The sequence below is a fragment of the Chiloscyllium punctatum genome, chromosome 36 (assembly GCF_047496795.1).
Source record: "Chiloscyllium punctatum isolate Juve2018m chromosome 36, sChiPun1.3, whole genome shotgun sequence".
In the NCBI taxonomy this organism is placed as follows: domain Eukaryota; kingdom Metazoa; phylum Chordata; class Chondrichthyes; order Orectolobiformes; family Hemiscylliidae; genus Chiloscyllium; species Chiloscyllium punctatum.
Window position 1 is genome coordinate 63,571,611 of NC_092774.1, and position 21,795 is coordinate 63,593,405.

Here is a 21,795-nt window from a genome sequence, read left to right on the forward strand (position 1 = left end):
TATCCACCCTTTCTAAGCCAAGCATAATCTTGTAAGTTTCTATTAGATCTCTCCTCAACCTTCCGAACGCTAATGAATACAATCCCAGGATCATCAGCCATTCATCGTATGTTAGGCGTACCATTCCAGGGATCGATTGTGTGAATCTCTGCTGGACACACTCGAGTGCCAGTATTTTCTGCTGTTACTGCCGCTGAGTCACACCTTGATCCCTGTTTAGTGGGTGAAGTGGGAGGGACAAGAGGATCCTTTATGTCGGACTTGCTGCTCTTGCACCCACTTTACTTCCAGTGCTGTCTGACAGCACCTTCCCTACGGAATTGATCTGCAGGAGCAGATAGAGAACATTTTTACCCTGGATGGAGCGTAATGTTTGTCCAACCCCTGCATGTAGGTCTGAAATAGATACATTTGTCTCTGTCCCATTGAGGCTCCAGCACAGGGCTAGGCTGGTTGGCTGAATTGGCCTCTACCAGTGTTTTCGCTCTGCCTGAGCCTCCACCCACCCCTCTTCATCGCCCCTTCCCATCCCTCATCAGCAAACTGGTATCCCCCACTTATCACACGTTTGCTTTATGCCACTTTGCTTTTACAAAAGACCCACATTAGTACCTGTTTTCGCTAATCAAAAGAAATCCAAAGAGGATTTTTGCTTTCATGAGAGGCAACGTCCTCGTGAACCTTCTCTGCACCCTCTCCCAGAGCATGCACGTCCTTCCGGTAGCATGCTGGCCAGAACTGCACGCAATGTTATGAATGTGGCCGGAATAAATAGCTGTGACATAACTCGCTAACTCTTATACTCTAGGCAAGCGTGCTGTATGCCTTCTTTACCATGTGCCTGCCTGCTTTGCCACTTTCAGGGATCTCTATGCCCAGATCCCTCTGTATGCCAGATCTCCAATGCGTTCTGTAATTTAATGTACGCTTCTTGTATTTCCTTCTCTTCCTTTCTCCCTCATCTGTATCCAGCTTCCCCTTAATTGTATTCCTCTCTTCATCTCTTTCCCCCCCCCACCCCCACCCGTTCCTCACCCCTCCACACATCAGTGTATCATAAGACCATAGGAGCTGAAATTAGGCCATTCAGCCCATTGTGACTGCTCTGCGATTCAGTCAGGGCTGATAAGTTTCTTAACCCCATTCTCCCAGTAACCCTTGATCCGTTTCATACTCAAGAACTATCTTTCACAGCTTAAATGTACTCAATGACCTGGCCTCCACAGTCTTTGGTGGCAGTGAGTTCCATATATTCACCACTCTATTGAAGAAGTTTCTCTTTACCTCCATTCTAAAGGGTCTTCCCTTTGGTCTAAGGCTGTGCCCTCGGCTCCTAGCCTTTCCTACCAAAGGAAACATCTTCCCAACATCCAGTCTGTTCAGAATTCTGTCGGTCTCAATTAGATCCCCCGTCATCGTTCCAAATTCCATTAAATATAGACCCAGAGTCCTCAAACATTCCTTATTTGTTCAAATGTTCATTCCTGGGACCATTCTCGTGAACCTCCTCTGAACACACGTCTAGGCCAGTACAGCCTTCCTGAGATTCGGGCCCAAAACTGCGCACAATACTCCAAATATGGCCTGACCAGCGTGTTACAAAGCCTCAACTACATTCCTACTTTTACATTCAAGTCCTGTCAAATTAAATGTCATCATTACATTTGCCTTCCTAACTACTGTCTCAACCTGTAAGTTTACCTTAAGAGAATCCTGGACTAGAACACCCAAGTCTCTTTGCACCTTAGATTTCTGCATTTTCTTCAGTTCCAAGGGTGACTGTTGGTGTCGGGGCAGCACCAGAGATTTCCTGACATGCGGATTGTATTCGGGGGTACCAAGTAATCTGAGGAACTGGCAGTATTTCGGGAGAAAGTTATTCCTGGAGGAGGTAGAGAGGAATGTGGTGTGATTCTGTAAACTCGAGGTCTCCAGAAGTGTGCAGAGGTGGTGTTAGAATTTAACACCATAAATTTTAAAGTGAGGAAACTCCACCAGAATTCAATTATCAGACATGACAGGCCAATGGTGTCTATTTGTGATGTTAGAATTCTATGATGCTTGGAACTGAAACATAACTTTCAACCCCATGTATTTCATCTCCTTTGTAATAGAGGCCTCTATTTGTATTTTTCAATTGGTTTTTGTACCTGTCTGCTACTTTTGATGATTTGTGTACTTGGTCTCCAAAGTCTTTTTTCCCCTTTTATAGTGCTTAGTTTCTAATAATTTAGCGGTTCTCCAATCAGTCTTTCTTGGGTGAAAAGGAAATGGTTCTGATGTTGTCGTATTGGGTGACATTAAACATTTTTTCCACTCATTCCTTTAACCCATGAATGCTGTTTAGCTTCTTCCTGCTCCTTTCTGCACAAGTTGATGCCTCTCTGCCCCTGGATAGTTGATAGTTGACCAAGAACTGGATAGGTGTCCCCTTGATCCAACCCCTTGAGCAATAAGCTATCAGTAACCAAGCACAAAGGTCTTGGACTCCAATTGTTAGTAGGAAACCTCCACTAGGGATAGATTCTTTGGACATGATCTTTGCTTTTGGCACAGAGGCAGGAAACATCTCACCTGTTTCAGATAAATCAAATTACTGACTGTCAACTCCTTTGATACTGACACTGTCATGACACTGTCAACTCCTTTGATGCTGAGCAGCGTGAATTGAGTATTTACTGGCCCAACAAGAATGGATTTCCCAAACTGTCACAGTGTTGGTGACAGTCATACACCCAAACCAGCTGCGAGTAGGGATCAGCCTTCTCTCTGAATCAGGAGGTCACAGGTTTAAATCACAGGATGTTGCTGGTAAGAGGTTCAGTGATGGAAATGTCATTCAGCGGAAAATACTAATAGCTCCCAGAAATTATGGCGAATGTCGGGGCTAGTATAAATGAAGAACTCAAGGATATTAATATGTATGAGACAAAAATGCATCAGAGAACTGAATAGGATTTAAAGTAGCTAAATTCCCTGGGCTTGGTGGTTAACACTAGTTCACTGGAAAGTGTTAATTGGAAAGTGGCACATGTCAACCCACTGTTTTAGAAAGAAGGAAGAGAGCACAGGGAATCTATAATGAAAGGTACAACAACAGGACAGTTAAAAATTAATGATAGGACTGAGCAGAATCAACATGGGCTTATTGGAAATATGTGCTAGTCAAACTCAGGTCATTATAGCTAGCAGAATATATGAATGTCCAAATTAGGAGCTGAAGTAAGCCATTCGGCTCATTAAGCTGCTCCACTCCAAGAAGATAAAGGCTGATTACTTTGTGTTATACATTGCACATTCGCATCCATCCCCGTATCCTTAGATTCTTCTTAGGCAAAGGAATTAATCTACTTCTGCCTTGGAAATATTCAATGGTCCTGGCTTCACTATCTTCTGTCGCAAAGTATTCCAAAGCTGCACAACCTTCCAAAAAATTTCCCTCCTTTGTCACAAATGATTGCGTTTTTTGAAGAAGTAACAAAGAGGATTGATGAGGGCAGAGCAGTAGATGTGATCTATATGGACTTCAGTAAGGCGTTTGACAAGGTTCCCCATGGGAGATTGATTAGCAAGGTTAGATCTCACGGAATACAGGGAGAACTAGCCACTTGGATACAGAACTGGCTCAACGGTAGAAGACAGAGGGTGGTGGTGGAGGGTTGTGTTCCACACTGGAGACTGTGACCAGTGGAATGCCACAAGGATCGGTGCTGGGTCCTCTACTTTTTGTCATCTACCAAAATGATTTTGATGCGAGCAGAAGAGGTACAGTTAGTAAGTTTGCAGATGACACCAAAATTGGAGGGGTAGTGGACCTCAGAGAGTTAACCTCAGATTACAACAGGATCTTGACCAGATGGGCCAGTGGGCTGAGAAGTGGCAGATGGAGTTTAATTCCGATAAATGCGAGGTGCTGCATTTTGGGAAAGCATCTTAGCAGGACTTATGCCCTTATTGGGAAGGTCCTCGGGAGTGTTGCTGAACAAAGAGACCTTGGAGTGCAGGTTCATAGCTCCTTGAAAGTGGAGTTGCAGGTAGATGGGATAGTGAAGAAGGCATTTGGTATGCTTTCCTTTATTGGTCAGAGTATTGAGTACATGAGTTGAGAGGACATGTTGCGGCTGTATTGGACATTGGTTAGCCCACTGTTGGAATATTGCATGCAATTCTGGTCTCCTTCCTGTTGGAAAGATGTTGTGAAACTTGAAAGGGTTCAGAAACTATTTACAAGAATGTTGCCAGGGTTGGAGGATTTGAGCTGCTGGAGCATCGGAGGCTTCGGGGTGACCTTATAGAGGGTTTACAAAATTATGAGGGCATGGATAGGATAAATAGGCAAAGTCTTTTCCCTGGGGTCGGAGAGTCCAGACTGGAGGGCATAGGTTTCGGGTGAGAGGGGAAAGATATAAAAGAGACCTGAAGGGTAACGTTCACGCAGAGGTTGGTATGTGTATGGAATGTGCTGCCAGAGGAAGTGGTGGAGGCTGGTACAATTGCAACATTTAAGAGGAATTTGGATGGGTAGATGAATAGGAAGGGTTTGGAGGGATATGGGCCGGGTGCTGGCAGTTGGGACTAGATTGGGTTGGGATATCTGGTCGGCATGGACTGGTTGGACGGAAGGGTCTGTTTCTATGTTGTACATCTCGATGACTCTATAAATGGGTGATCTAATTGTTCGTTCACAACAGTAAGTAAACATCCCTCAACATCCATCTTTTGAAGACCATTCAGGCTCATAGAAACTTCAATCAAATCACCCCTTGCTATTCCAAACACTGGTTGAAAGGTAGACCTGTCTGTCTCATGATTTTCCATTAGACAGTCTGTTCATTGTGGGTTTCAATCTAGTTTACCTTCTGTGAATTGCCTTTAATGCATTTTCATTCTTCCTTAGGTAAGGATATCAAAACTGAGCACCGTGTTCAAGGTGTAGTCCCACCATTGCTCTGTAACTGAGGCAACATCGCCTTACATTTCTGTCATTGGCCTTTCTAATCACTTGCTGTGCTTGCATTCTAACTTGTGACTTATTTGCAAGGCCCCCGGATCCCTCTGCATCTCAGAATTATGCAGTTGTTCTCCAAGTAGGTAACAAATTGCATTTTACCATATTGTACACCACTTGCAAGAGTTTTGCTTATTTATTTAACCAATCTATCAATCTGCATAATTGATATGTCATCTCCACAATGTACATCTCCATCTATCTTTGTGTTGCCTGCAAATGTAACCACATACCTTTGATCCCCTCCTGTACGTCATCTATATAATTATTGAAAGTTGAGGAGCCAGCAGAGATGCCTTTTGGAACCCCACCATACATTGTCATAAACAACCAATTTGACAAAAGAACCATTTTTGCATATTCTGTTTTCTGCCAGTCAGTTGATGTTCTATAACTATACTTTACACCACGAGTTCCTCTGTGCAATGTGCTTTTTGTGAAAACATGTCAAACACCTTTAGGATATTCAAGTTCAGTATATCCACAGGCTTCAATTTACATACTCTTTCAAAGAATTCCTTTAGGACAGCATGGTGGCACAGTGGCTCCCTCTCACGGCCAGAGATATCTATTTGATTTCAGCCTTGAGTCGACTATCTGTTTGGAGTTTGCTTGTTCGGTCTATGTCTTTGTGAGTTTCCACTGGGAGCTCCACAGTCCAAAGATGTGTAGGTTGGGTGGATTAGCCATGCTGGATTGCGTAATGTCCTTGGATGTACAAGCTAGGTGAGTTAGCCATGCTAAATGCAGGGTTACGGGAGTAGGGTGGCGGTCTGGATCTGGGTGGGATGCACTTGAGGGTTGGTGCAGGACTTGATCGGCCAAGTGGTCTCTTTCCACACTCTTGGAATTCTATGAATAAATTGGTGAAACAACATTTCGTTTTCATATTAGCATGCTGATTCTTTTCAATTACCATGAGCTTTTTGACATGGTGGTTATAATCTCCTTAATTGGTTCAAAAACAAATGCTTAATTGCCATAGACCCAAGGGACCACATCTTTCCCTTTGAGAACAGAAGTATTAAATATGTTACTCTCCAGTCTGAGGAAAACTTGCCTGAATCTAAGAAATCTTGGAAAATTAACATTAATGCAAATATCAACTCATTAGCCACCTTTTAAAATTCTATGATGAAATCCACCTGTACCCAGAGATTTGCCAGCCCATAGCACCATCAGTTCGCTCAATAGCATTTATCTAATGATTCTCATTTCACCAAACCCCTCTGTTTGTTCAACCTATGGGGTTAAAGGCAGGATTCTTGACCATGTGGTGGAACAGAGGGATCTTGGAGTCCAAGTCCAAAGATCGCTCAAAGTTGCCACCCAGGTTGATAAGGTTGTTACGAAGGTGTACGGTGTGTTGGCTTTCATTAGCAGGGAGTTTGAACTTAAGAGCTGCAAGGTTATGCTGCAGCTGTATGGAGTATTGGTTAGATCACACTTGGAATATTGTGTTCACTTTTATTCACCTAATTTTAGGGAAGATGTGTAGGGAAAATGCCAGAGGAAACATCACAGAAGCGCTTCACAGGAGGCTGCCAAGCACTGAGGATGTTACCTGGACAGGGGACGAAATGTCTGCAACACAAATTCCCAGCTCGGCGAACAGACCCACAACAGGAAGCTGTGTAAGCTGAGAGAGGGTACAGAGGAGATTTACCTCGATGCTGCCTGGAATGGAGGGGATGGCTTAGGTTGGGAGAGCTAGGGCCTTTCTCATTGGAGCGAAGAAGGATGAGAGGTGACTTTATAGAGGTGTACTATATGTTGAGAGGCATAGATAGAACGAATAGCTGGAGACTTTTTCCCTAGGTCAGAAATGACAGGGCATAATTTTAAGGTAATTGGAAGAAGGGTTAGGGGAGATGTCAGAGGTAGGTTTTTTACTCTGAATGGTGAGTGCATGGAATGCACTTCCAGGGTTGGAATGAGAGTCAGATACATTTAAGGACATTTAAGCGACTGCTGAACAAGCACATGGACGGCAGTAAATTGAGGGGTGTGCTGGCTAGTCTCATCTTCAAGTTGGATAAAAGGCTGGTACAACATCGAGGGCTGAAGGGTCTGAACTGTGCTGTATTGTTCTACGTTCTCGCTCCAGAACGATGCAGCAGCAGTATTGGAAGAACAATATTGCATCAAACCCCTTGACCCTTCCAGAGATGGGCACTGCCGCTGGAAACTCGGTTAAATTCTGCCAGCAATCAGGTGGCAGCCGTGAGACTGAACTTGCTGACTTGAGGGTTTTTAGTTTTGGTTGCTACGTGCAATGAAGTGTGAATCATTGTTTCAGCAGTTGGTTCTGTGTGTTGTTTCTGAGTCAGTGACGAAATTAAGGCGATTCACCCACAACCAGAGCAAGAGGCTGGGATTAATATTGACTCCACTGCATTCAGCATGACATCACGTCAATACTGTTAGAAAGGGAAAGCTGACACCAACTCCCACCCCACCAGAGATCTCAAACCAAAACACCCAAAGAGAAGCGCATCGCCCTATAATCTGTCAAATTAATGTGAAAAGTGGTGTAACCTGCTCTAATGTTTAAAAATAAATCCCTGACACTTTAAAATCAACAAAAATCCATTTATTTATCTAACAGTAACGGTGAACAGATGAACTAAACTATTAACAAACCAAATAAATCCCTTCTAACTACTGACTGTTCCGGAATAAAACAAGGTTCTCATGATATGCTGATCCAATAAATATGATTCCGTCTTGTAACAAGAAATAGAATTTAGTCTCTCAGATTACAGCCAGGTTACGTGTCTCTTGGAATACTCTGTGCCACCTTCTGTTGAATCTTCTGTCAGGAATGCCCTTCTCAGTTTTATTTAAATGATACATTCTCTAATACAGAGATGACTGACATCCAGTTTCCCCCTCTCAATAGAACTGAGGACTTTTGGCTCTCGTGAGGGGGAGTTAGAGATCTGGGTGTTCAGTCGATTGTACCCTGAAGGTGGCAACACAGGTCAATGGAGTGGTCACAAAGGTTTCATTCGGCGGTGTGTAAATAAATTGTTTTCCTGGAAGCCAAGTGATTTGACCAGCTACATCACTCCTGAGATACCTCTGCCTAAAACAACTAAAAAAAGTTAGGGTCTGGGCTACCTTCCCAGAATGTTTTGAGGGGATCTGGCCTGGTCCATAACACTGAACACCTGCAAATTGTGTCTCCAGGAAGGATGTAGTGAAACTTGAAAGGGTTCAGAAAAGATTTAAATGGATGGTTCTGAGGTTGGAGGGTTTGAGTTACAGGGAGAGATTGAATAAGTTGCAGGTATTTTTCCCTGGAACATCAGAGGCTGAGGAGTGACCTGGTAGATATGAATAAAATTATGAGGGGCACAGATAGGGTAAATAGTCAAAATCTTTTCCCCAGGATGGGGAATCCAAAACTAGAGGATTAGGATGAGGGGGAAAAGATTTAAAAGGGACCTGAGGGGAGACCTTTTCACGGAGAGAGTGGTGTATGTATGGAATGAGCTGCCAGAGGAAGTGGTGGCATCTGGTACAATTTCAACATTTAAAAGGCATTTGGATTGGAACATGAATAGGAAGAGTTTAGAGGGATACGGACTAGTGCTGGCAAATGGGATGAGATTAATTTAGGATATGCAGTTCAGCATGGACGAGTTGGACTGAAGGGTCTGTTTCCCTGCTGTGCATCTCTTTTGACTCGAAGTCTCCAAAAGATACCACATTGCTTCAACCGAACTCTGAAACCCAACGTTACTGACAGATTCTTTGTGTGTGAACCCGAGAGGCCGAGTCGTAGAGATGTACAGCACTGAAACAGACCCTTCGGTACAACTCGTCCATACTGACCAGACATCCAACATTTAATCTACTCCCATTTGTCAGCATTTAGCTCATATACCCATCCAGATGCTTTTTATATGTTGTCATTGTACCAGCCTCCACCACTTCCCCTGGAAGCTTATTCTGCACATGCACCACCCTCTGTGTGAAAACTTGTCCCTTGAGGTCCATGCTAAGTTGCCTGTAGTGTTAGGGTGGGTTACTCTTCGGAGGGTCGGTGAGGACTTGTTGGGCCGAAGGGCCTGTTTCCACGCTGTAGGGAATCTAATCAAAAGGCACCTGGATGGGTGTATGAACAGGAAGGGTTTCGAGGGGTGCTGGCAAATGGGACTAGAATAATTGAGGATATCTGGTCAGCATGAATGAGTTGGACCAAAGGGTCGGTTTCCAGCACTTGGCCTATATCCCTCTCAACCATTCCTATTCATGTCCCCATCCAGATACTATTTAAAGGCCGTCATTGTACCAGCCTCCACCACATCTTCTGGCAGCTCATTCCATCCATGCATCACCCTCTGTATGAAAAGGGTGCCCTTTAGGTCCCATTTAAATCTTTCCCCTCTCACCATAAACCCTCTGGTTCTGGACTGCCCAACCTCCAGGGAAATGACCTTGTTATTTGCTCTATCCATACTCCTCATGATTTTATAAACCCCTATAAGGTCACCCCTCAACCTCTGACACTCCAGGGAAAACAGCCCCAGTCTATTCAACCTCTCCCTGTAGCCCAAACTCTCGGCAACATCCTGGTAAATCATTTCTGGTCGAGAAGTCAATGATTTGGGTTAACACCTGAAACACTGACTTCACTGCTGGTGCTGCCTGGCTTGCTGTGTTCTCCCAGCCTCCTGCTTGCCTACTTTGGATTCCAGCATCTGCAGTTTGTTTTTGTCTCTAACGAATGGCAGAGCAGACTCGATCGGCTGAATGGCCTAACTTCTGCTCCAATGGTCTCACAGGCTTGGGTTTGTGCAGATTGTTTCAGTGGGAACGTACAGTCCTGGGCTCAACGAGCAGTAGCGCCCAATGGATCAAAGTTCATAGAATCACAGAATCCCGACAGTGTGGACACAGGTCCTTCAGCCCAACAAGTTCAAACTGACCCTCTGAAGAGTCACCCACCCAGACCCATTTCCCTACCCTATTACTCGACATTTCCCCTGACTAATGCACCACATCTACACATCCCTGAGCACTGGGACAATTTAACTTCACCAATCCACCCTACCTGCGCACCTTTGGACTGTGGGAGGAAACCGGAACACCCAGAGAAAACCCACGCAGGCACAGAAGGAGAATGTGCAAACTCCACAGAGATAGTTGCCCCAATAGTGGAATCAAAGCTGGGTCCCTGGCAATGTGAGGCAATGCTCCTCACCACTGAGCCACCGTGGGAGTGGGTGCAGTCCAGCAGAAAACAAAACAAGCCCACCAACACTCCCACCGTCAGACTGGGCAGGAGGTTCAGTCCTGGGTGTGACCCACAGCAGCCTCACCGGCAGAATCCGAGTGTTGGGAGCGCTGGTGCCCCCGCTGGTGCCTCTGCAAGTTGCAGGCCTGGGTGAAGGCCTTCCCGCACTCAGGGCAGCTGAAGGGCCTCTCCCCAGTGTGAACCCACTGGTGCTTCAGTAGGTCAGAGGAATTGCTGAAGGCCTTTCCGCACTCAGGACAAGCGAATGGCCTCTCCCCGGTGTGGACCCGTCGGTGGATCAGCACGTGGGAGAAATTGCTGAAGGCCTTCCCACACTCGGGGCAACTGAATGGCCTGTCCCTGGTATGGACCCACCGGTGGGTCAGCAGGTTGGAGGCATGGGTGAAGGCCTTCCCACACTCAGGGCAGCTGAAAGGCCTCTCCCCTGTGTGGACCCGCTGGTGGGTCAGCAGGGCGGAGGAATCACTGAACCCCTTCCCACACACTGGGCAAGTGAATGGCCTCTTCCCTGTGTGGACACTCTGGTGCCTCAGCAGGGAAAAGGCCTGGGTGAAGGCCTTCCCACACTTAGGGCAGCTGAAGGGCTTCTCCCCTGTGTGGACCCTCTGATGGGTCAGCAGGGTGGAAGAACTGCTGAACCCCTTCCCACACTCTGGGCAGGAGAATGGCCTCTCCCCGGTGTGGACCCGCTGGTGCTTCAGTAGGTCAGAGGAATTGCTGAAAGCCTTCCTGCACTCAGGGCAGCTGAAGGGCCTCTCCCCTGTATGGACCCGTCGGTGCCTCAGCAGGGTGGAGGAACTGCTGAACCCCTTCCCGCACTCTGGGCAGGAGAATGGCCTGACCCCAGTGTGACTGCGCTGATGAGCCTCCAGGACAGACGGGACATAGAAGCCTTTCCCACAGTCGCCAAACTTCCAAGGTTTCTCCACGGGGCGGGATTCCTCTGGTTTCTCCATGGTTGAAGCTTCAGCGGCACACAAACACGTGTACAGTCCCTCCCTGCCGTGAATTCCTCTTTCCAGGCTGGATAACTGTTTTAGGTTCCACACTCAGTACGCTGTAACAGTAGGGTCTCTCATTCAGTCCCACTGATGCTGAAAACGTACTGAAACAGGGACCAAAAAACCTTGCTCCTTCTCACAGAATCTTAGTCAAAATTCGTTACAGTCCCAATGGAATGAATGACTGTCAGACATTGACTTGAAATTGAGGACAGCAGACGCTGGAGAGTCAGAGTCAAAAAGTGCGGAAAAGCACACCAGGTCAGGCAGCATCTGAGGAGCAGGAGAGTCGGCGTTTTGGGCATAAGCCCTTCATCTGTTGATTTTTAAACTTCAGTTTTCAGATCAAATACTCTGTAAAAAGAGATTACAAAAGTCATCATTGTCACTGAGAAGGTCTATAGCCTTAAAACTTGTCTTTAAACATTTAGACTAAATGTAATGCTGAATTATAGAACACATTTATTGCACGAGAAAATAGACAGCAAGCCTCAGAAAAGGGGGGCATCTTAAAGAATGTAAAAGATAGGGACACCTGGGCTTACCAAGTGATAACAGAATGCTGTAAGACAATTAAGAACGTTTGCCTTAGCATCAGTGAATCTGTATGAACAGGACAGCAAGAGATAACATTCACTACTGTTCCATTGTGAAATTAATGACAGTGTTTGATTCTGACCCTGAAACGAAACTCAGTACTAACAAAAACTTTGTAATTAACACTCAGTTGCTGTCAATTATAATGGATTCTTATACCCCTTGCAAGCAGGGCAGTCACAGAGAAAATAAATCTTTGCTGTTACAAAACCCTGACTTGAGAGTTCAAAAGGACACTAGAGAGAGACACCATTTTAGTGCTGAGGCTGTTGAATTCAGTAGAAAATTTACTCTTAGTGCTTAGCTGGTATGGATCGAACTGTATCTGACATGTGAGCTGTGCAAGGTTATCTTGTGAACTCTCCAATTAGCTGAGACTGGTACCTCTTTATGAGAGGAGTTTATCTCACTCGCAGGCCCCTAACTCAGCTGTTTTTCCCACCTGACGAATGGCTTAGGGCCTGTAGGAGTGATTAGTCAAGCTTCACAGACCTGTCAATTCGCTTTTCTTCCTTATGAATTATTGTCTTTCACTATTATCTGTCTCATTAAGAACATGCAATTTCTTTTTCAAAATTTTGTACAAATGAAGCCACTTTGTATCAATACATTGGAGTAGCCTGCTGGGCATTTGAACAGCTGGGAACCTACTCTCCTAGATTATTAGAACCAAGTTAGTTTCGCTTATAGGTATCAATGTTATGTTGTCACAGTGATGCTATTATGGAATAAAGGGGATCACTAAAATTATACTAAACTGTCCATAACAGGTTTTTATTCCAGACTTCCAAACAGTACGATTTCCGGGACGAACCAAGAGGGAGGCTTTACAGGTCTGAGTCCACAAGGGATTCCCTGGGCCCTCTCAAATCTCCACTTTAACATCAGTCCAGGGTAGAAATTCAGAACAAGCAATTCTTTTTCTGCAGAACAATCTTTTCTTTTGTTATTCCACAAAATTGAAAGCACCATCCCAATCTCTCTCCCCCTATCCATTCTCACTCCACTCTAATTTTCCCGAAGGATGCTAATTCAGGATCTTACAGGGCCAAAAAAGTAAAAACATTTCTTTTGAATAACTCTACCTGAAAGTTAACATCTTTCACAACATTGGGATACTGCTCAGTGTGAGCAGATCTGATTTTGGGAAGCAAAGAAAAACTGTATAAATTCAGGATAAAGCTGCAATACAGCGTCTTTAGAAACAACCAGACACGGGGTCAAGGCATTGACACCAACATCAGTGAGAAACTAAACATACAGACATGGCAAATCATCAGTCTTTAATCTTTTAGAATGGTTTGTAGGTCTCATTAATATGTAAATCTCAGAACTTCTTACAAATCAACTTTGAGATAACTTAAGGTTTGTAACAAAAGGTGACACCTCAGCTCAGACAATGCATTAAAGGTATGAGGTCACAGTCAGTTTGTATCCCAATTTTGAATCTGACAAGTTCTGTTTCCAAAGTGAAGTTTACAACATATTATATGCATGCACTGCCTGCATTGACTTCCAGGAGTGTGCACATTTTTTGAATAAAATCAAATGTTTGGATCAGAAATTGGCTAGCTGAAAGAAGACAAGAGGGTGGTGGTTGATGGGAAATGTTCATCCTGGAGTTCAGTTACTAGTGAGGTACCACAAGGATCTGTTTTGGGTCCACTGCTCTTCGTCATTTTATTAATGACCTGGATGAGGGCATAGAAGGTGGGTTTGTAAATTCATGGATGACACTAAAGTCGGTAGAGTTGTGGATACTGACTAAGGATGTTGTCAGTTACAGAGGGACATAGATAAGCTGCAAGGCTGGGCTGAGAGATGGAAAATGGAGTTTAATGCGGAAAAGTGTGAGGTGATTCACTTTGGAAAGAGCAACAGGAATGCTGAGTACTGGGCGAATGGTAAGATTCTTGGTAGTATAGATGAGCAGAGGGATCTTGGTGTCTAAGTACAGATATCCTTGAAAGTTACCCAGGTTTATAGGGCTGTCAAGAAGGCATACGGTGTGTTAGCTTTTGTTGGTAGAGGGATTGAGTTTCAGAACCATGAGATCATGCTGCAGCTGTACAAAACTCTGGTGCGGCCAAATTTGGAGCATTGCGTACAGTTCTGGTCACCGCATTATAGAAAGGATGTGGAAGCTTTGGGAAAGGTTCAGAGGAGATTTACTAGGATGTTACCTGGTATGGAGGGAAGGTCTTAGGAGGAAAGGCTGAGGGGCTTGCGGATGTTTTCGTTAGGGAGAAGAAGGTTGAAAGATGACTTAACTGAGACATAAGATAATCAGAGAGTTAGATAGGTTGGACAGTGAATGCCTTTTTCCTTGGATGGCAATGGCTAGCACAAGGGGATATAACTTTAAATTGAGGGGTGATAGATATAGGACAGATGGTCAGAGGTAGTTTCTTTACTCAGAGTAGTCGGGGTGTGGAACGTACTGCCTGCAATAGTAGTAGACTCGCCAACTTTAAGGGCATTTAAATGGTCATTGGATAGGCATATGGACGAGAATGGAATAGTGTCAGTTAGATGAGCTTCAGATTGGTTCCGCAGGTCGGTGCAACATTGAGGGCCGAAGGGTCTGCACTGCGCTGTAATGTTCTATGTTTCTATAAATATAATTCTGCAAATATAAATTCACACTACACACTTATATGCATGTGTGCGTGCATGAGAGAAAGCAAATGTCTATGTCTATGCTGTTTATCTCTATGTCTATTTGATAACAAATGCTTTATTTCTGTAAATGTTGTTATACATCAGAGTTGGGTACTAATAGTTAGATGTAAGGGAGAGAGAATTCCTCAAGTTGGGTACCATAAGAATCCTAGGAGACCTTTATTTCTGGCTTACTTCCCAATAAAAAAACATTAAACACGCTCACCTATTTATTTGTAATTTTGTTTCATTTTTCTTGTTTATTCCCCACTACGATGAGTCTCTCTGTCTGGATGGTTGACAGGCTGGGGCAATGTGGGTTGGGCCTTGAGTGGCTGAATATTTTATTGTTCTGGAAGGTGGAAAAGGGGGTCAAAGCTTCAGCAAAAACCCAGCAGAGCTGAGGACATAGGACACCTTACTCTGTGGGAACAGGGAGATCAACAGAGGACAGAGAAATCAGGACCTGAAATCCGAGCTGATACCAGACTACCCTGTGATCAGTGCTTTGATTAGCAATGCCAACCATCTACCTTTACTGAGCTTCCCATTAAACCCCTCTGTAAGGAGTCTCAGATCATAATTATTCTCTTTAATGTGTACAGCCAATTCATTCACTTTTGTTACAATGCAGCACACATTCAGCTTTTACTTTTATTTTTTGTGATCTTTTGACTCCAGCTTTGATTGCTGGTACGTTTATCCTCCTTGTCCCTTTTTATCGTTTTCTAACATTCATTTTCCACATCACCACACTGCTCACTGGCCTTGATTTGGATTGGCCATGCTAAATTGCCCATTGTGTCCAGGGATGTGCAGGTTAGGTGGGTTAGCCAAGGGAAATGCACAGTTATAGTTTCACAGTCATAGAAGCAGGAGTAGGCCATTTGGCCCATCCAGCCTGCTCTGCCATTCATTAAGATCATCATCTCAGCACCTCCTATCTGCATTGTCCCAACTACCCTTTAATTCCCTTTAATGCAATAACCCAGCCAACTGTATCCTGAATATATTTAATAAAGCTACTGCTACTGCTTCCTTGGGCAGAGAATTCCATTGATTCACCACATTCCAGGGAAAGCAGTTCTTCCTCATCTCTGTCCTAAATCTACTCTCCCTAATCTTGAGGCCATGTTCCCTAGTCCTAGTCAAATTTACCAGCAGAAATGGCAGGACAGGATAGGTGGCGTGGGGTGGGGGTGGGGGTGGGTCTGGGTGGCATGGTCTTCAGAGGGATCAGCGTTGCCTTTATGGGCTGAATGGCCTGATTCCACACTGTAGGGCTTCATTGGTTTACCAAGGTTGTGTGCGCTCCGGATGACAGCTCCCAGAACCTCCCACTTTCTGCAAATCGAAAGACAAGTCCCACCCTGCCCTCTCGGATGTGTGTTATCTAACTGCTTAATAATTTCTCGTGAATCCAGCCCACCCCTCCCACTGCTGCCTGTAACCTTTACAATGCTGATGAAACAATGAATACCTGCAGTACTGAAAATCGTAAGGTTTCTAACGATACCAGTTACTGATTCACTGTTCCTTCTGATGGACAGCGTTGGAAATACAATGTTGAAGGCTGAATGAAATGAGCAGTTTAAAACAAAAACCCACCTAACCCTTCACTAGGTTCTCCACTCAGCACACTGTCCTTACTGCCAGTAAACCTGAAAGCACGTCATCCCCACAGTGCAATGAATTCCCACTTTCCACCAGAATTCCAGATGTGCTCCCTCACTCAGTTGCTGTCTCACAAATGAAAGATTTCATTGTAACGTCTGCTCCCAGTCAGGGCAAAACATCTTTGAAAACTACTCTGGAAGTCTAGCCTTCACAACCACACTTCTACTTTCACTGAAGACGATTAGAGTCATACAGCACAGAAACAGACCCTTCGGCCCAATCAATGGTGCCGACCAGATATCCTAAATTAATCCAGTCCCATTTGCCAGCATTTGGCCCATATCCCTCAAAACCTTTCGTATTCAAGTACCCATCCAGATGCCTTTTAATATGTTGTAATTGTACCAGCCTCCATCACTTCCTTTGGCAGCTCATTCCACAGAGACATCACCATCTTTGTGAGGAAGTTTCTCCTCAGGTTATTTTTAAATCTTCGCCCTCTCATCTCAAACCTATGCCCTATACTTTTGGACTCACATACCCTTGGGAAAAGATATTGGTTATGCATCCTATCCATGCCCCTTATGAACTTCTATAACGTCACCCCTCAGCCTCCAACACTCCAGGGAAAATAGACCCAGTCTATTCAGCCTTTCCCTGGAGCTCAAACCTTCCAACTCTGGCAACAGCCTTGTAAATTCTTTCTGAACTCTTTCAAGTATTACAACATCTTTCCTGCAGCAGGGAGATCAGAACTATGTGTGGTATTCCAAAACATGGTCTAACTCAATGTACTGACCAATGGAGGAAAGCATACCAAACAGTTCCTTCATTATCTGATCTAATTGCAACTCCACTTTCAAGGAACTATGAACCTGCTCTCCAAGGTCTTTTTGTTCTGCTTCACTCCCCAGGGCCTTAGAATTGGGTGTATAAGTCCTGCCCTGATTTGCCTTACCAAAACGCAAAATCTCATACTCATCTAAATTAAACCCCATCTGCCACTCCTTGGCCCATCAGCCTATCTAATCAATTCTAATTTGTATCAAACTTTCTTTCCTCTTTCATTCCCAGAAAGCTGAAAATCTCCATCCCTCAGACTCTCCCCCATTCTCACTTTGCTGAACCTAATTCCTCTGTACCTCATCCTGAAGGGTCTGGTCCATGCTGATTAACAGGCCCACACTCAGGGGCGATCTAATTGAAACAGACAGAATACTGAACAGTCAGGACAGAGTGGACATTGACAAGATGTCTCCATTGGTAGGAGAGACAACAACTTGAGGGCACAGCCTTCGAGTAAGGGGAAGACTTTTCAGAATGGAGATAAGAAGAAATGTCTTCAGGCAGAGAGTGCTGAATCTATAAAATTCATTGCCACAGGAGGCCAGGTCACCGAGTATATTTAAGACTGAGATAGATATCTTCTTGAGTATCAAGGGAATCGAAGGTAATGGGGAGAAAGCAGGAGAATGAGTTTGAGAAATTTATCAGCCATGATTGAATGGTGGAGCAGACTGTATGCGTTGAACGGCCTAATTTCTGTTCTCATGTCTTCTGGTCTCACACAGTGTGACAGAATTGGGAGAAGGGGTAGACCATTTGGTATTTCGAGCCTGCACCAGCACTGAACAGATCATAACTGGATAGGAATATACTTACATCTGGGTGGATAGGTTGAGATGTTTTTCACTGGAGTGTAGGAGGTTGAGAGGTGACTTTATAGAGGATTATAAGATCATGAGGGGTATAGATGAGGTGACCAGCAGGTGTCCTTTCCCTAGGGTGGGGGTTTCAAGATGAGGGAGCAAATTTTGAAGGGGAGAGGAGAAAGATTTTAAAAAGATATGAGGAGAACCTTTTTTTTAAGAATGTGATTTGCGTGTGGAATCAATGTCCAGAGGAAGTGGTGGATGCAGGTACAGTAACAATGTTTAAAAGACATTTTGATAAGTACATGAATAGGAAAGATTCTGAGGGATATGGGCCAATCACTGGCAAATGGACCAGTTTAATTTGAGAACATAGCATGGACTAGTTGGACTGAAGGATCTGTATCTGTGCTGTATGATCCTGTAGCTGTTCGCTACTGGGGTCTGAAAACCATTTTCTTGGAGATCCAAGATGGTGGTGGTCTGAGTGGTCTGCTGTGTTGAACTCTGTGCTATATCCTATGGCAATGTGGACCTTTAGCCCCCCTCGTTAACCATCCTTAGGAGAAAAAAATACTCATATAACTTAGTGAACATCTGGAGCTGCTAAAATTGTGGTTTGACAGCTTTAAACCAGAATGAAAGCAAATGAAGTAAAGAGGCAGACAGGGGTGCAGCAGGCAGGGCACTCCCCTACTGCATTGGGGGGTGCCTGGAGCCATTGCTCAAATTCCCAGGGCGGCCCCTTTGGATTTAATGGGGCAGCAGCAGTTACTCTCGGAGTTTGACAAACTCTGAGAAAAGATTGAAGCAGCAGTGGAACCACTATCTGCCATGCTGGAAAAGCATGAGCAGGAAATTCAAATGTTGGCCCGAAGAGAATAGGCAGCAGAGGAGAGGACCGTGGCAACGGAGACTGTGGCGGAGGTCTCAGGAGGAAGGATCCAAACGCTGGAAGACCAGGTTCGGGTCCTTCAGGAGCAAGTGGACGACCTGGAAAACAAAAGTTGGAGAAAAATCTTACAGCTCGTGGGTCTTCCGGAATGTGAGGAAGGCGAAGACCTCATTGGAATCCTGGAGAAGTGGTTCCTGACGTTCTTGGGGCTGGAGTTGGAGTCGGGCCTGTTGAGTTTGGAGCAGGCCCACCGGATTGCAATGTGCAGGTCAGGACCCACGCCCCCCGCACGGTCCTTGTGTGACTCCTGCATTATAAAGAAAAACAGTTAGTGATTGAAACAGCAAGAAGACTGGGAAGAGATCCACAGGCTTTGTGCATTAAAGGCTCAAGAATAATATCTTTTCAGGACTTCTCAGGAGCCAGAATTAAGAAGAGAAAGGGCTTTTGATGAAGTTAAGAGAAAATTAAGGGATCTGAACATTCAATGTTCCTTGAGGTCCCTGGCCGTGTTGGATTTTGCTCATGGGGGGACGGTATATCATTTTGATTCAGCAGAAAAGGCGAAGGACTTTGTGACTTCTCTGAATTCAAGGGCTCAGGTCGGGATGGGGCCATCGATACAGACAATGGTGCAGTTCTTTCTGTCCCTTCTTTTCTTTTCTCTCTCTCCATTTTCTTGTGGTTATCGGCTTCTCCATACTGCCTTGACGTAAAACCGGAATTATTTAGTATATCGGTCAGTTGTGCATTATGGAACAACTTTTGTTTTAACTGCTGTCCTTTTGGTTTTGGTTTGGGGGTGGCTATACCTGTGGTTAAGATGTATGGAGAAGGGGTGTGTGGGTGGCGGGGGAGGGGGTGAATGGGCATCCATTTTTAACTCTCAGAATGTAAATAACGTGTTTTTTGTTCATCTGTGACTTGCTTGGGGCTAGGGCACAGCCTCAGTTGGAAGGATCCAAAATGTTAGCTATGTGCAAGGTGGGATGGGGTGGTGGGGGAGTTATGATAGGGTATTCTTCTCCTATAGCTCTAAGAGTAGAGGACTGGCTATACTGATAAGAAGGAACCTCCCTTTCCAGGTAATTGAGAAAATTAAGGACGAACTTGGACAGTTCATCATTCTAAAATCTCAACTACATGGAGAAGAGTGTGGCGTCCTGAATGTATATTCCCCACCCCCCTCAACGTGCACCCTCTTACATTTCTAACTGATGGAGTTGATAAATTAATGAGTCTTGGGGTGCACAGCACGATTATAGGAGGGGATTTTAATCTCCTCATAGATCCTGAGGTAGACAGAGTGACAAGGGGCCTGGCATGTATGACTGCACGATCTAAGCAGTAGGTGGACATGATTAGTTTCCCTACAGTGTGGAAACGGGCCCTTCGGCCCAACAAGTCCACACTGACCCTCCGAAGAGTAATCCACCCAGACCTATTTCCCTCTGACTAATGCACCTAACACCATGGGCAATTTAGCATGGCCAATTCACCTTACCTGTACATCATTGGACTGGGTGATGAAACCAGAGCACCCGGAGGAAACCCACGCAGACACGGGGAGAATGTGCAAACTCCACACACAGTCGTCCAAGGCCGGAATCGGACCTTGGTCCCTGGTGCTGTGAGGCAACAGAACTAACCACTGAGCCACTGTGCTGCCCCAGGGTGAGGAGTTGGGGTTAGTGGATGTGTGGGGGCACCTCCACCTGAATGGAAGAGACTTTACTTTCTGTTCCAACCAACACAAGTGCCACACACGAGTTGACTTTTTTATGTCTTCAGATATTTTGGATAAAACACTGGCTTGTAAAATTAGGAATATAGCTGTCTCAGACCATGCGCCAGTGTGTTTAGATGGTAAAATCAAGGGTGGTGGAATGGATGCACGGCACTGGCGCACGGACCCATTCCTGTTAAGGAATGGCAAATTCGTTGAGTACATCAGAAGAAAGTTCAGGGTCTTCTGGGATATCAACTCAAGTAAGGCCAGTAATCCGGCAATACTGTGGGAGGCCACTAAGGCATATTTATGAGGCCTGATTATTTCGTATTAAACAAATAGAAGGAAGCAGAGGGAGGAGCAACAATAGATGCTGAGGAAGTATATTATGTTAGGACTTCACTGATCAAGCTGCAGCTCTTAGGGTTGCTCTCGACTCATTGCACACACAGGTGGCAAAAAAGGGTCTCCTTTGCCAAACAAAGATTGTTTGTTTGAATTTGGAAAACCTGCCCCTCTCCAGTATAAAGGCAGAACAGGTTTCCCTGTTGAATGCACCAATGACTATACAGGAGGTGCAGGAAGCAATAAAGCATCTCCAGAGTGGCAACGCACCAGAGTCAGATGGGTTCCCAAGTGAATTCTATAAGGAATTCATAACTGCCACCTCTGAGGATGTATAGCTATTCAGATACACAGGTTTGTCTTCCGCCCTCTCTTAGGGAGGCTAATATCTCCTTCATTTTAAAGACGGAGAAAGAGCCTGAAGAACATGCTTCATACAGACCCATTTCACTGAATGTAGATTTTAAAATTCTACCCAAGATGCTGGCCCTGAGGTTGGAAAAGGTGTTGCCCTGTATTATGAAAGATGATCAGATGGGTTTTAAGGGCTGTAGCTCCTCTAACAATACCAGGAGGGCACTGAACATAGTGCAGGTATGCCACAAAGATTGATCCTGGGTTCGGTGGTCTCCCTAGACGCAGAAAAGGCATTTGACCGGATAGAATGGCTGTCCTTATTTGGGGTCCCTGAGCATTTTGGTCTGGGAGGATCCTTTGCTAGACGGGTAGTGGTGTTGTACAATGATCCTAAAGCAGCAGTCATCACAAACGGCACTAAGTTAGATAACTTTCATATTGGGAGAGGTAGTCGACAGGGGTGTCCTTTCACTGCTGCTATTTATCTTGGCAATTGCGCCATTAGCTGAGGCTATCAGGAGGGATCCTGAAATAGTGGGGCCAGAGGTGGGACTGGGGGAGCATAAGATCACCCTATATGCTGATGACATCCTTTTGTTCTTGGCCAATCTGGAGGAGTCAGTTTCTTGATTGATTCAAACAATTAATTTATTTGGCTGTTTTTCGG

The 21,795-nt window shown here is 44.9% G+C and overlaps 1 protein-coding gene across 1 annotated transcript in view; it reads right to left on the reverse strand.

The window, feature by feature from the left end:
* Window positions 1–7,586: 7,586 nt before the first annotated feature.
* Window positions 7,587–21,795, reverse strand: part of LOC140460112 (uncharacterized) — a gene marked incomplete at its 5' end in the record, with an annotated part of 70,908 nt that continues 56,699 nt past the window's right edge. The window contains one exon of the mRNA XM_072554510.1: window positions 7,587–11,111. Within this exon, the coding sequence (XP_072410611.1) occupies window positions 10,307–11,111 (805 nt within the window). The remainder of the gene's footprint in view (window positions 11,112–21,795) is intronic.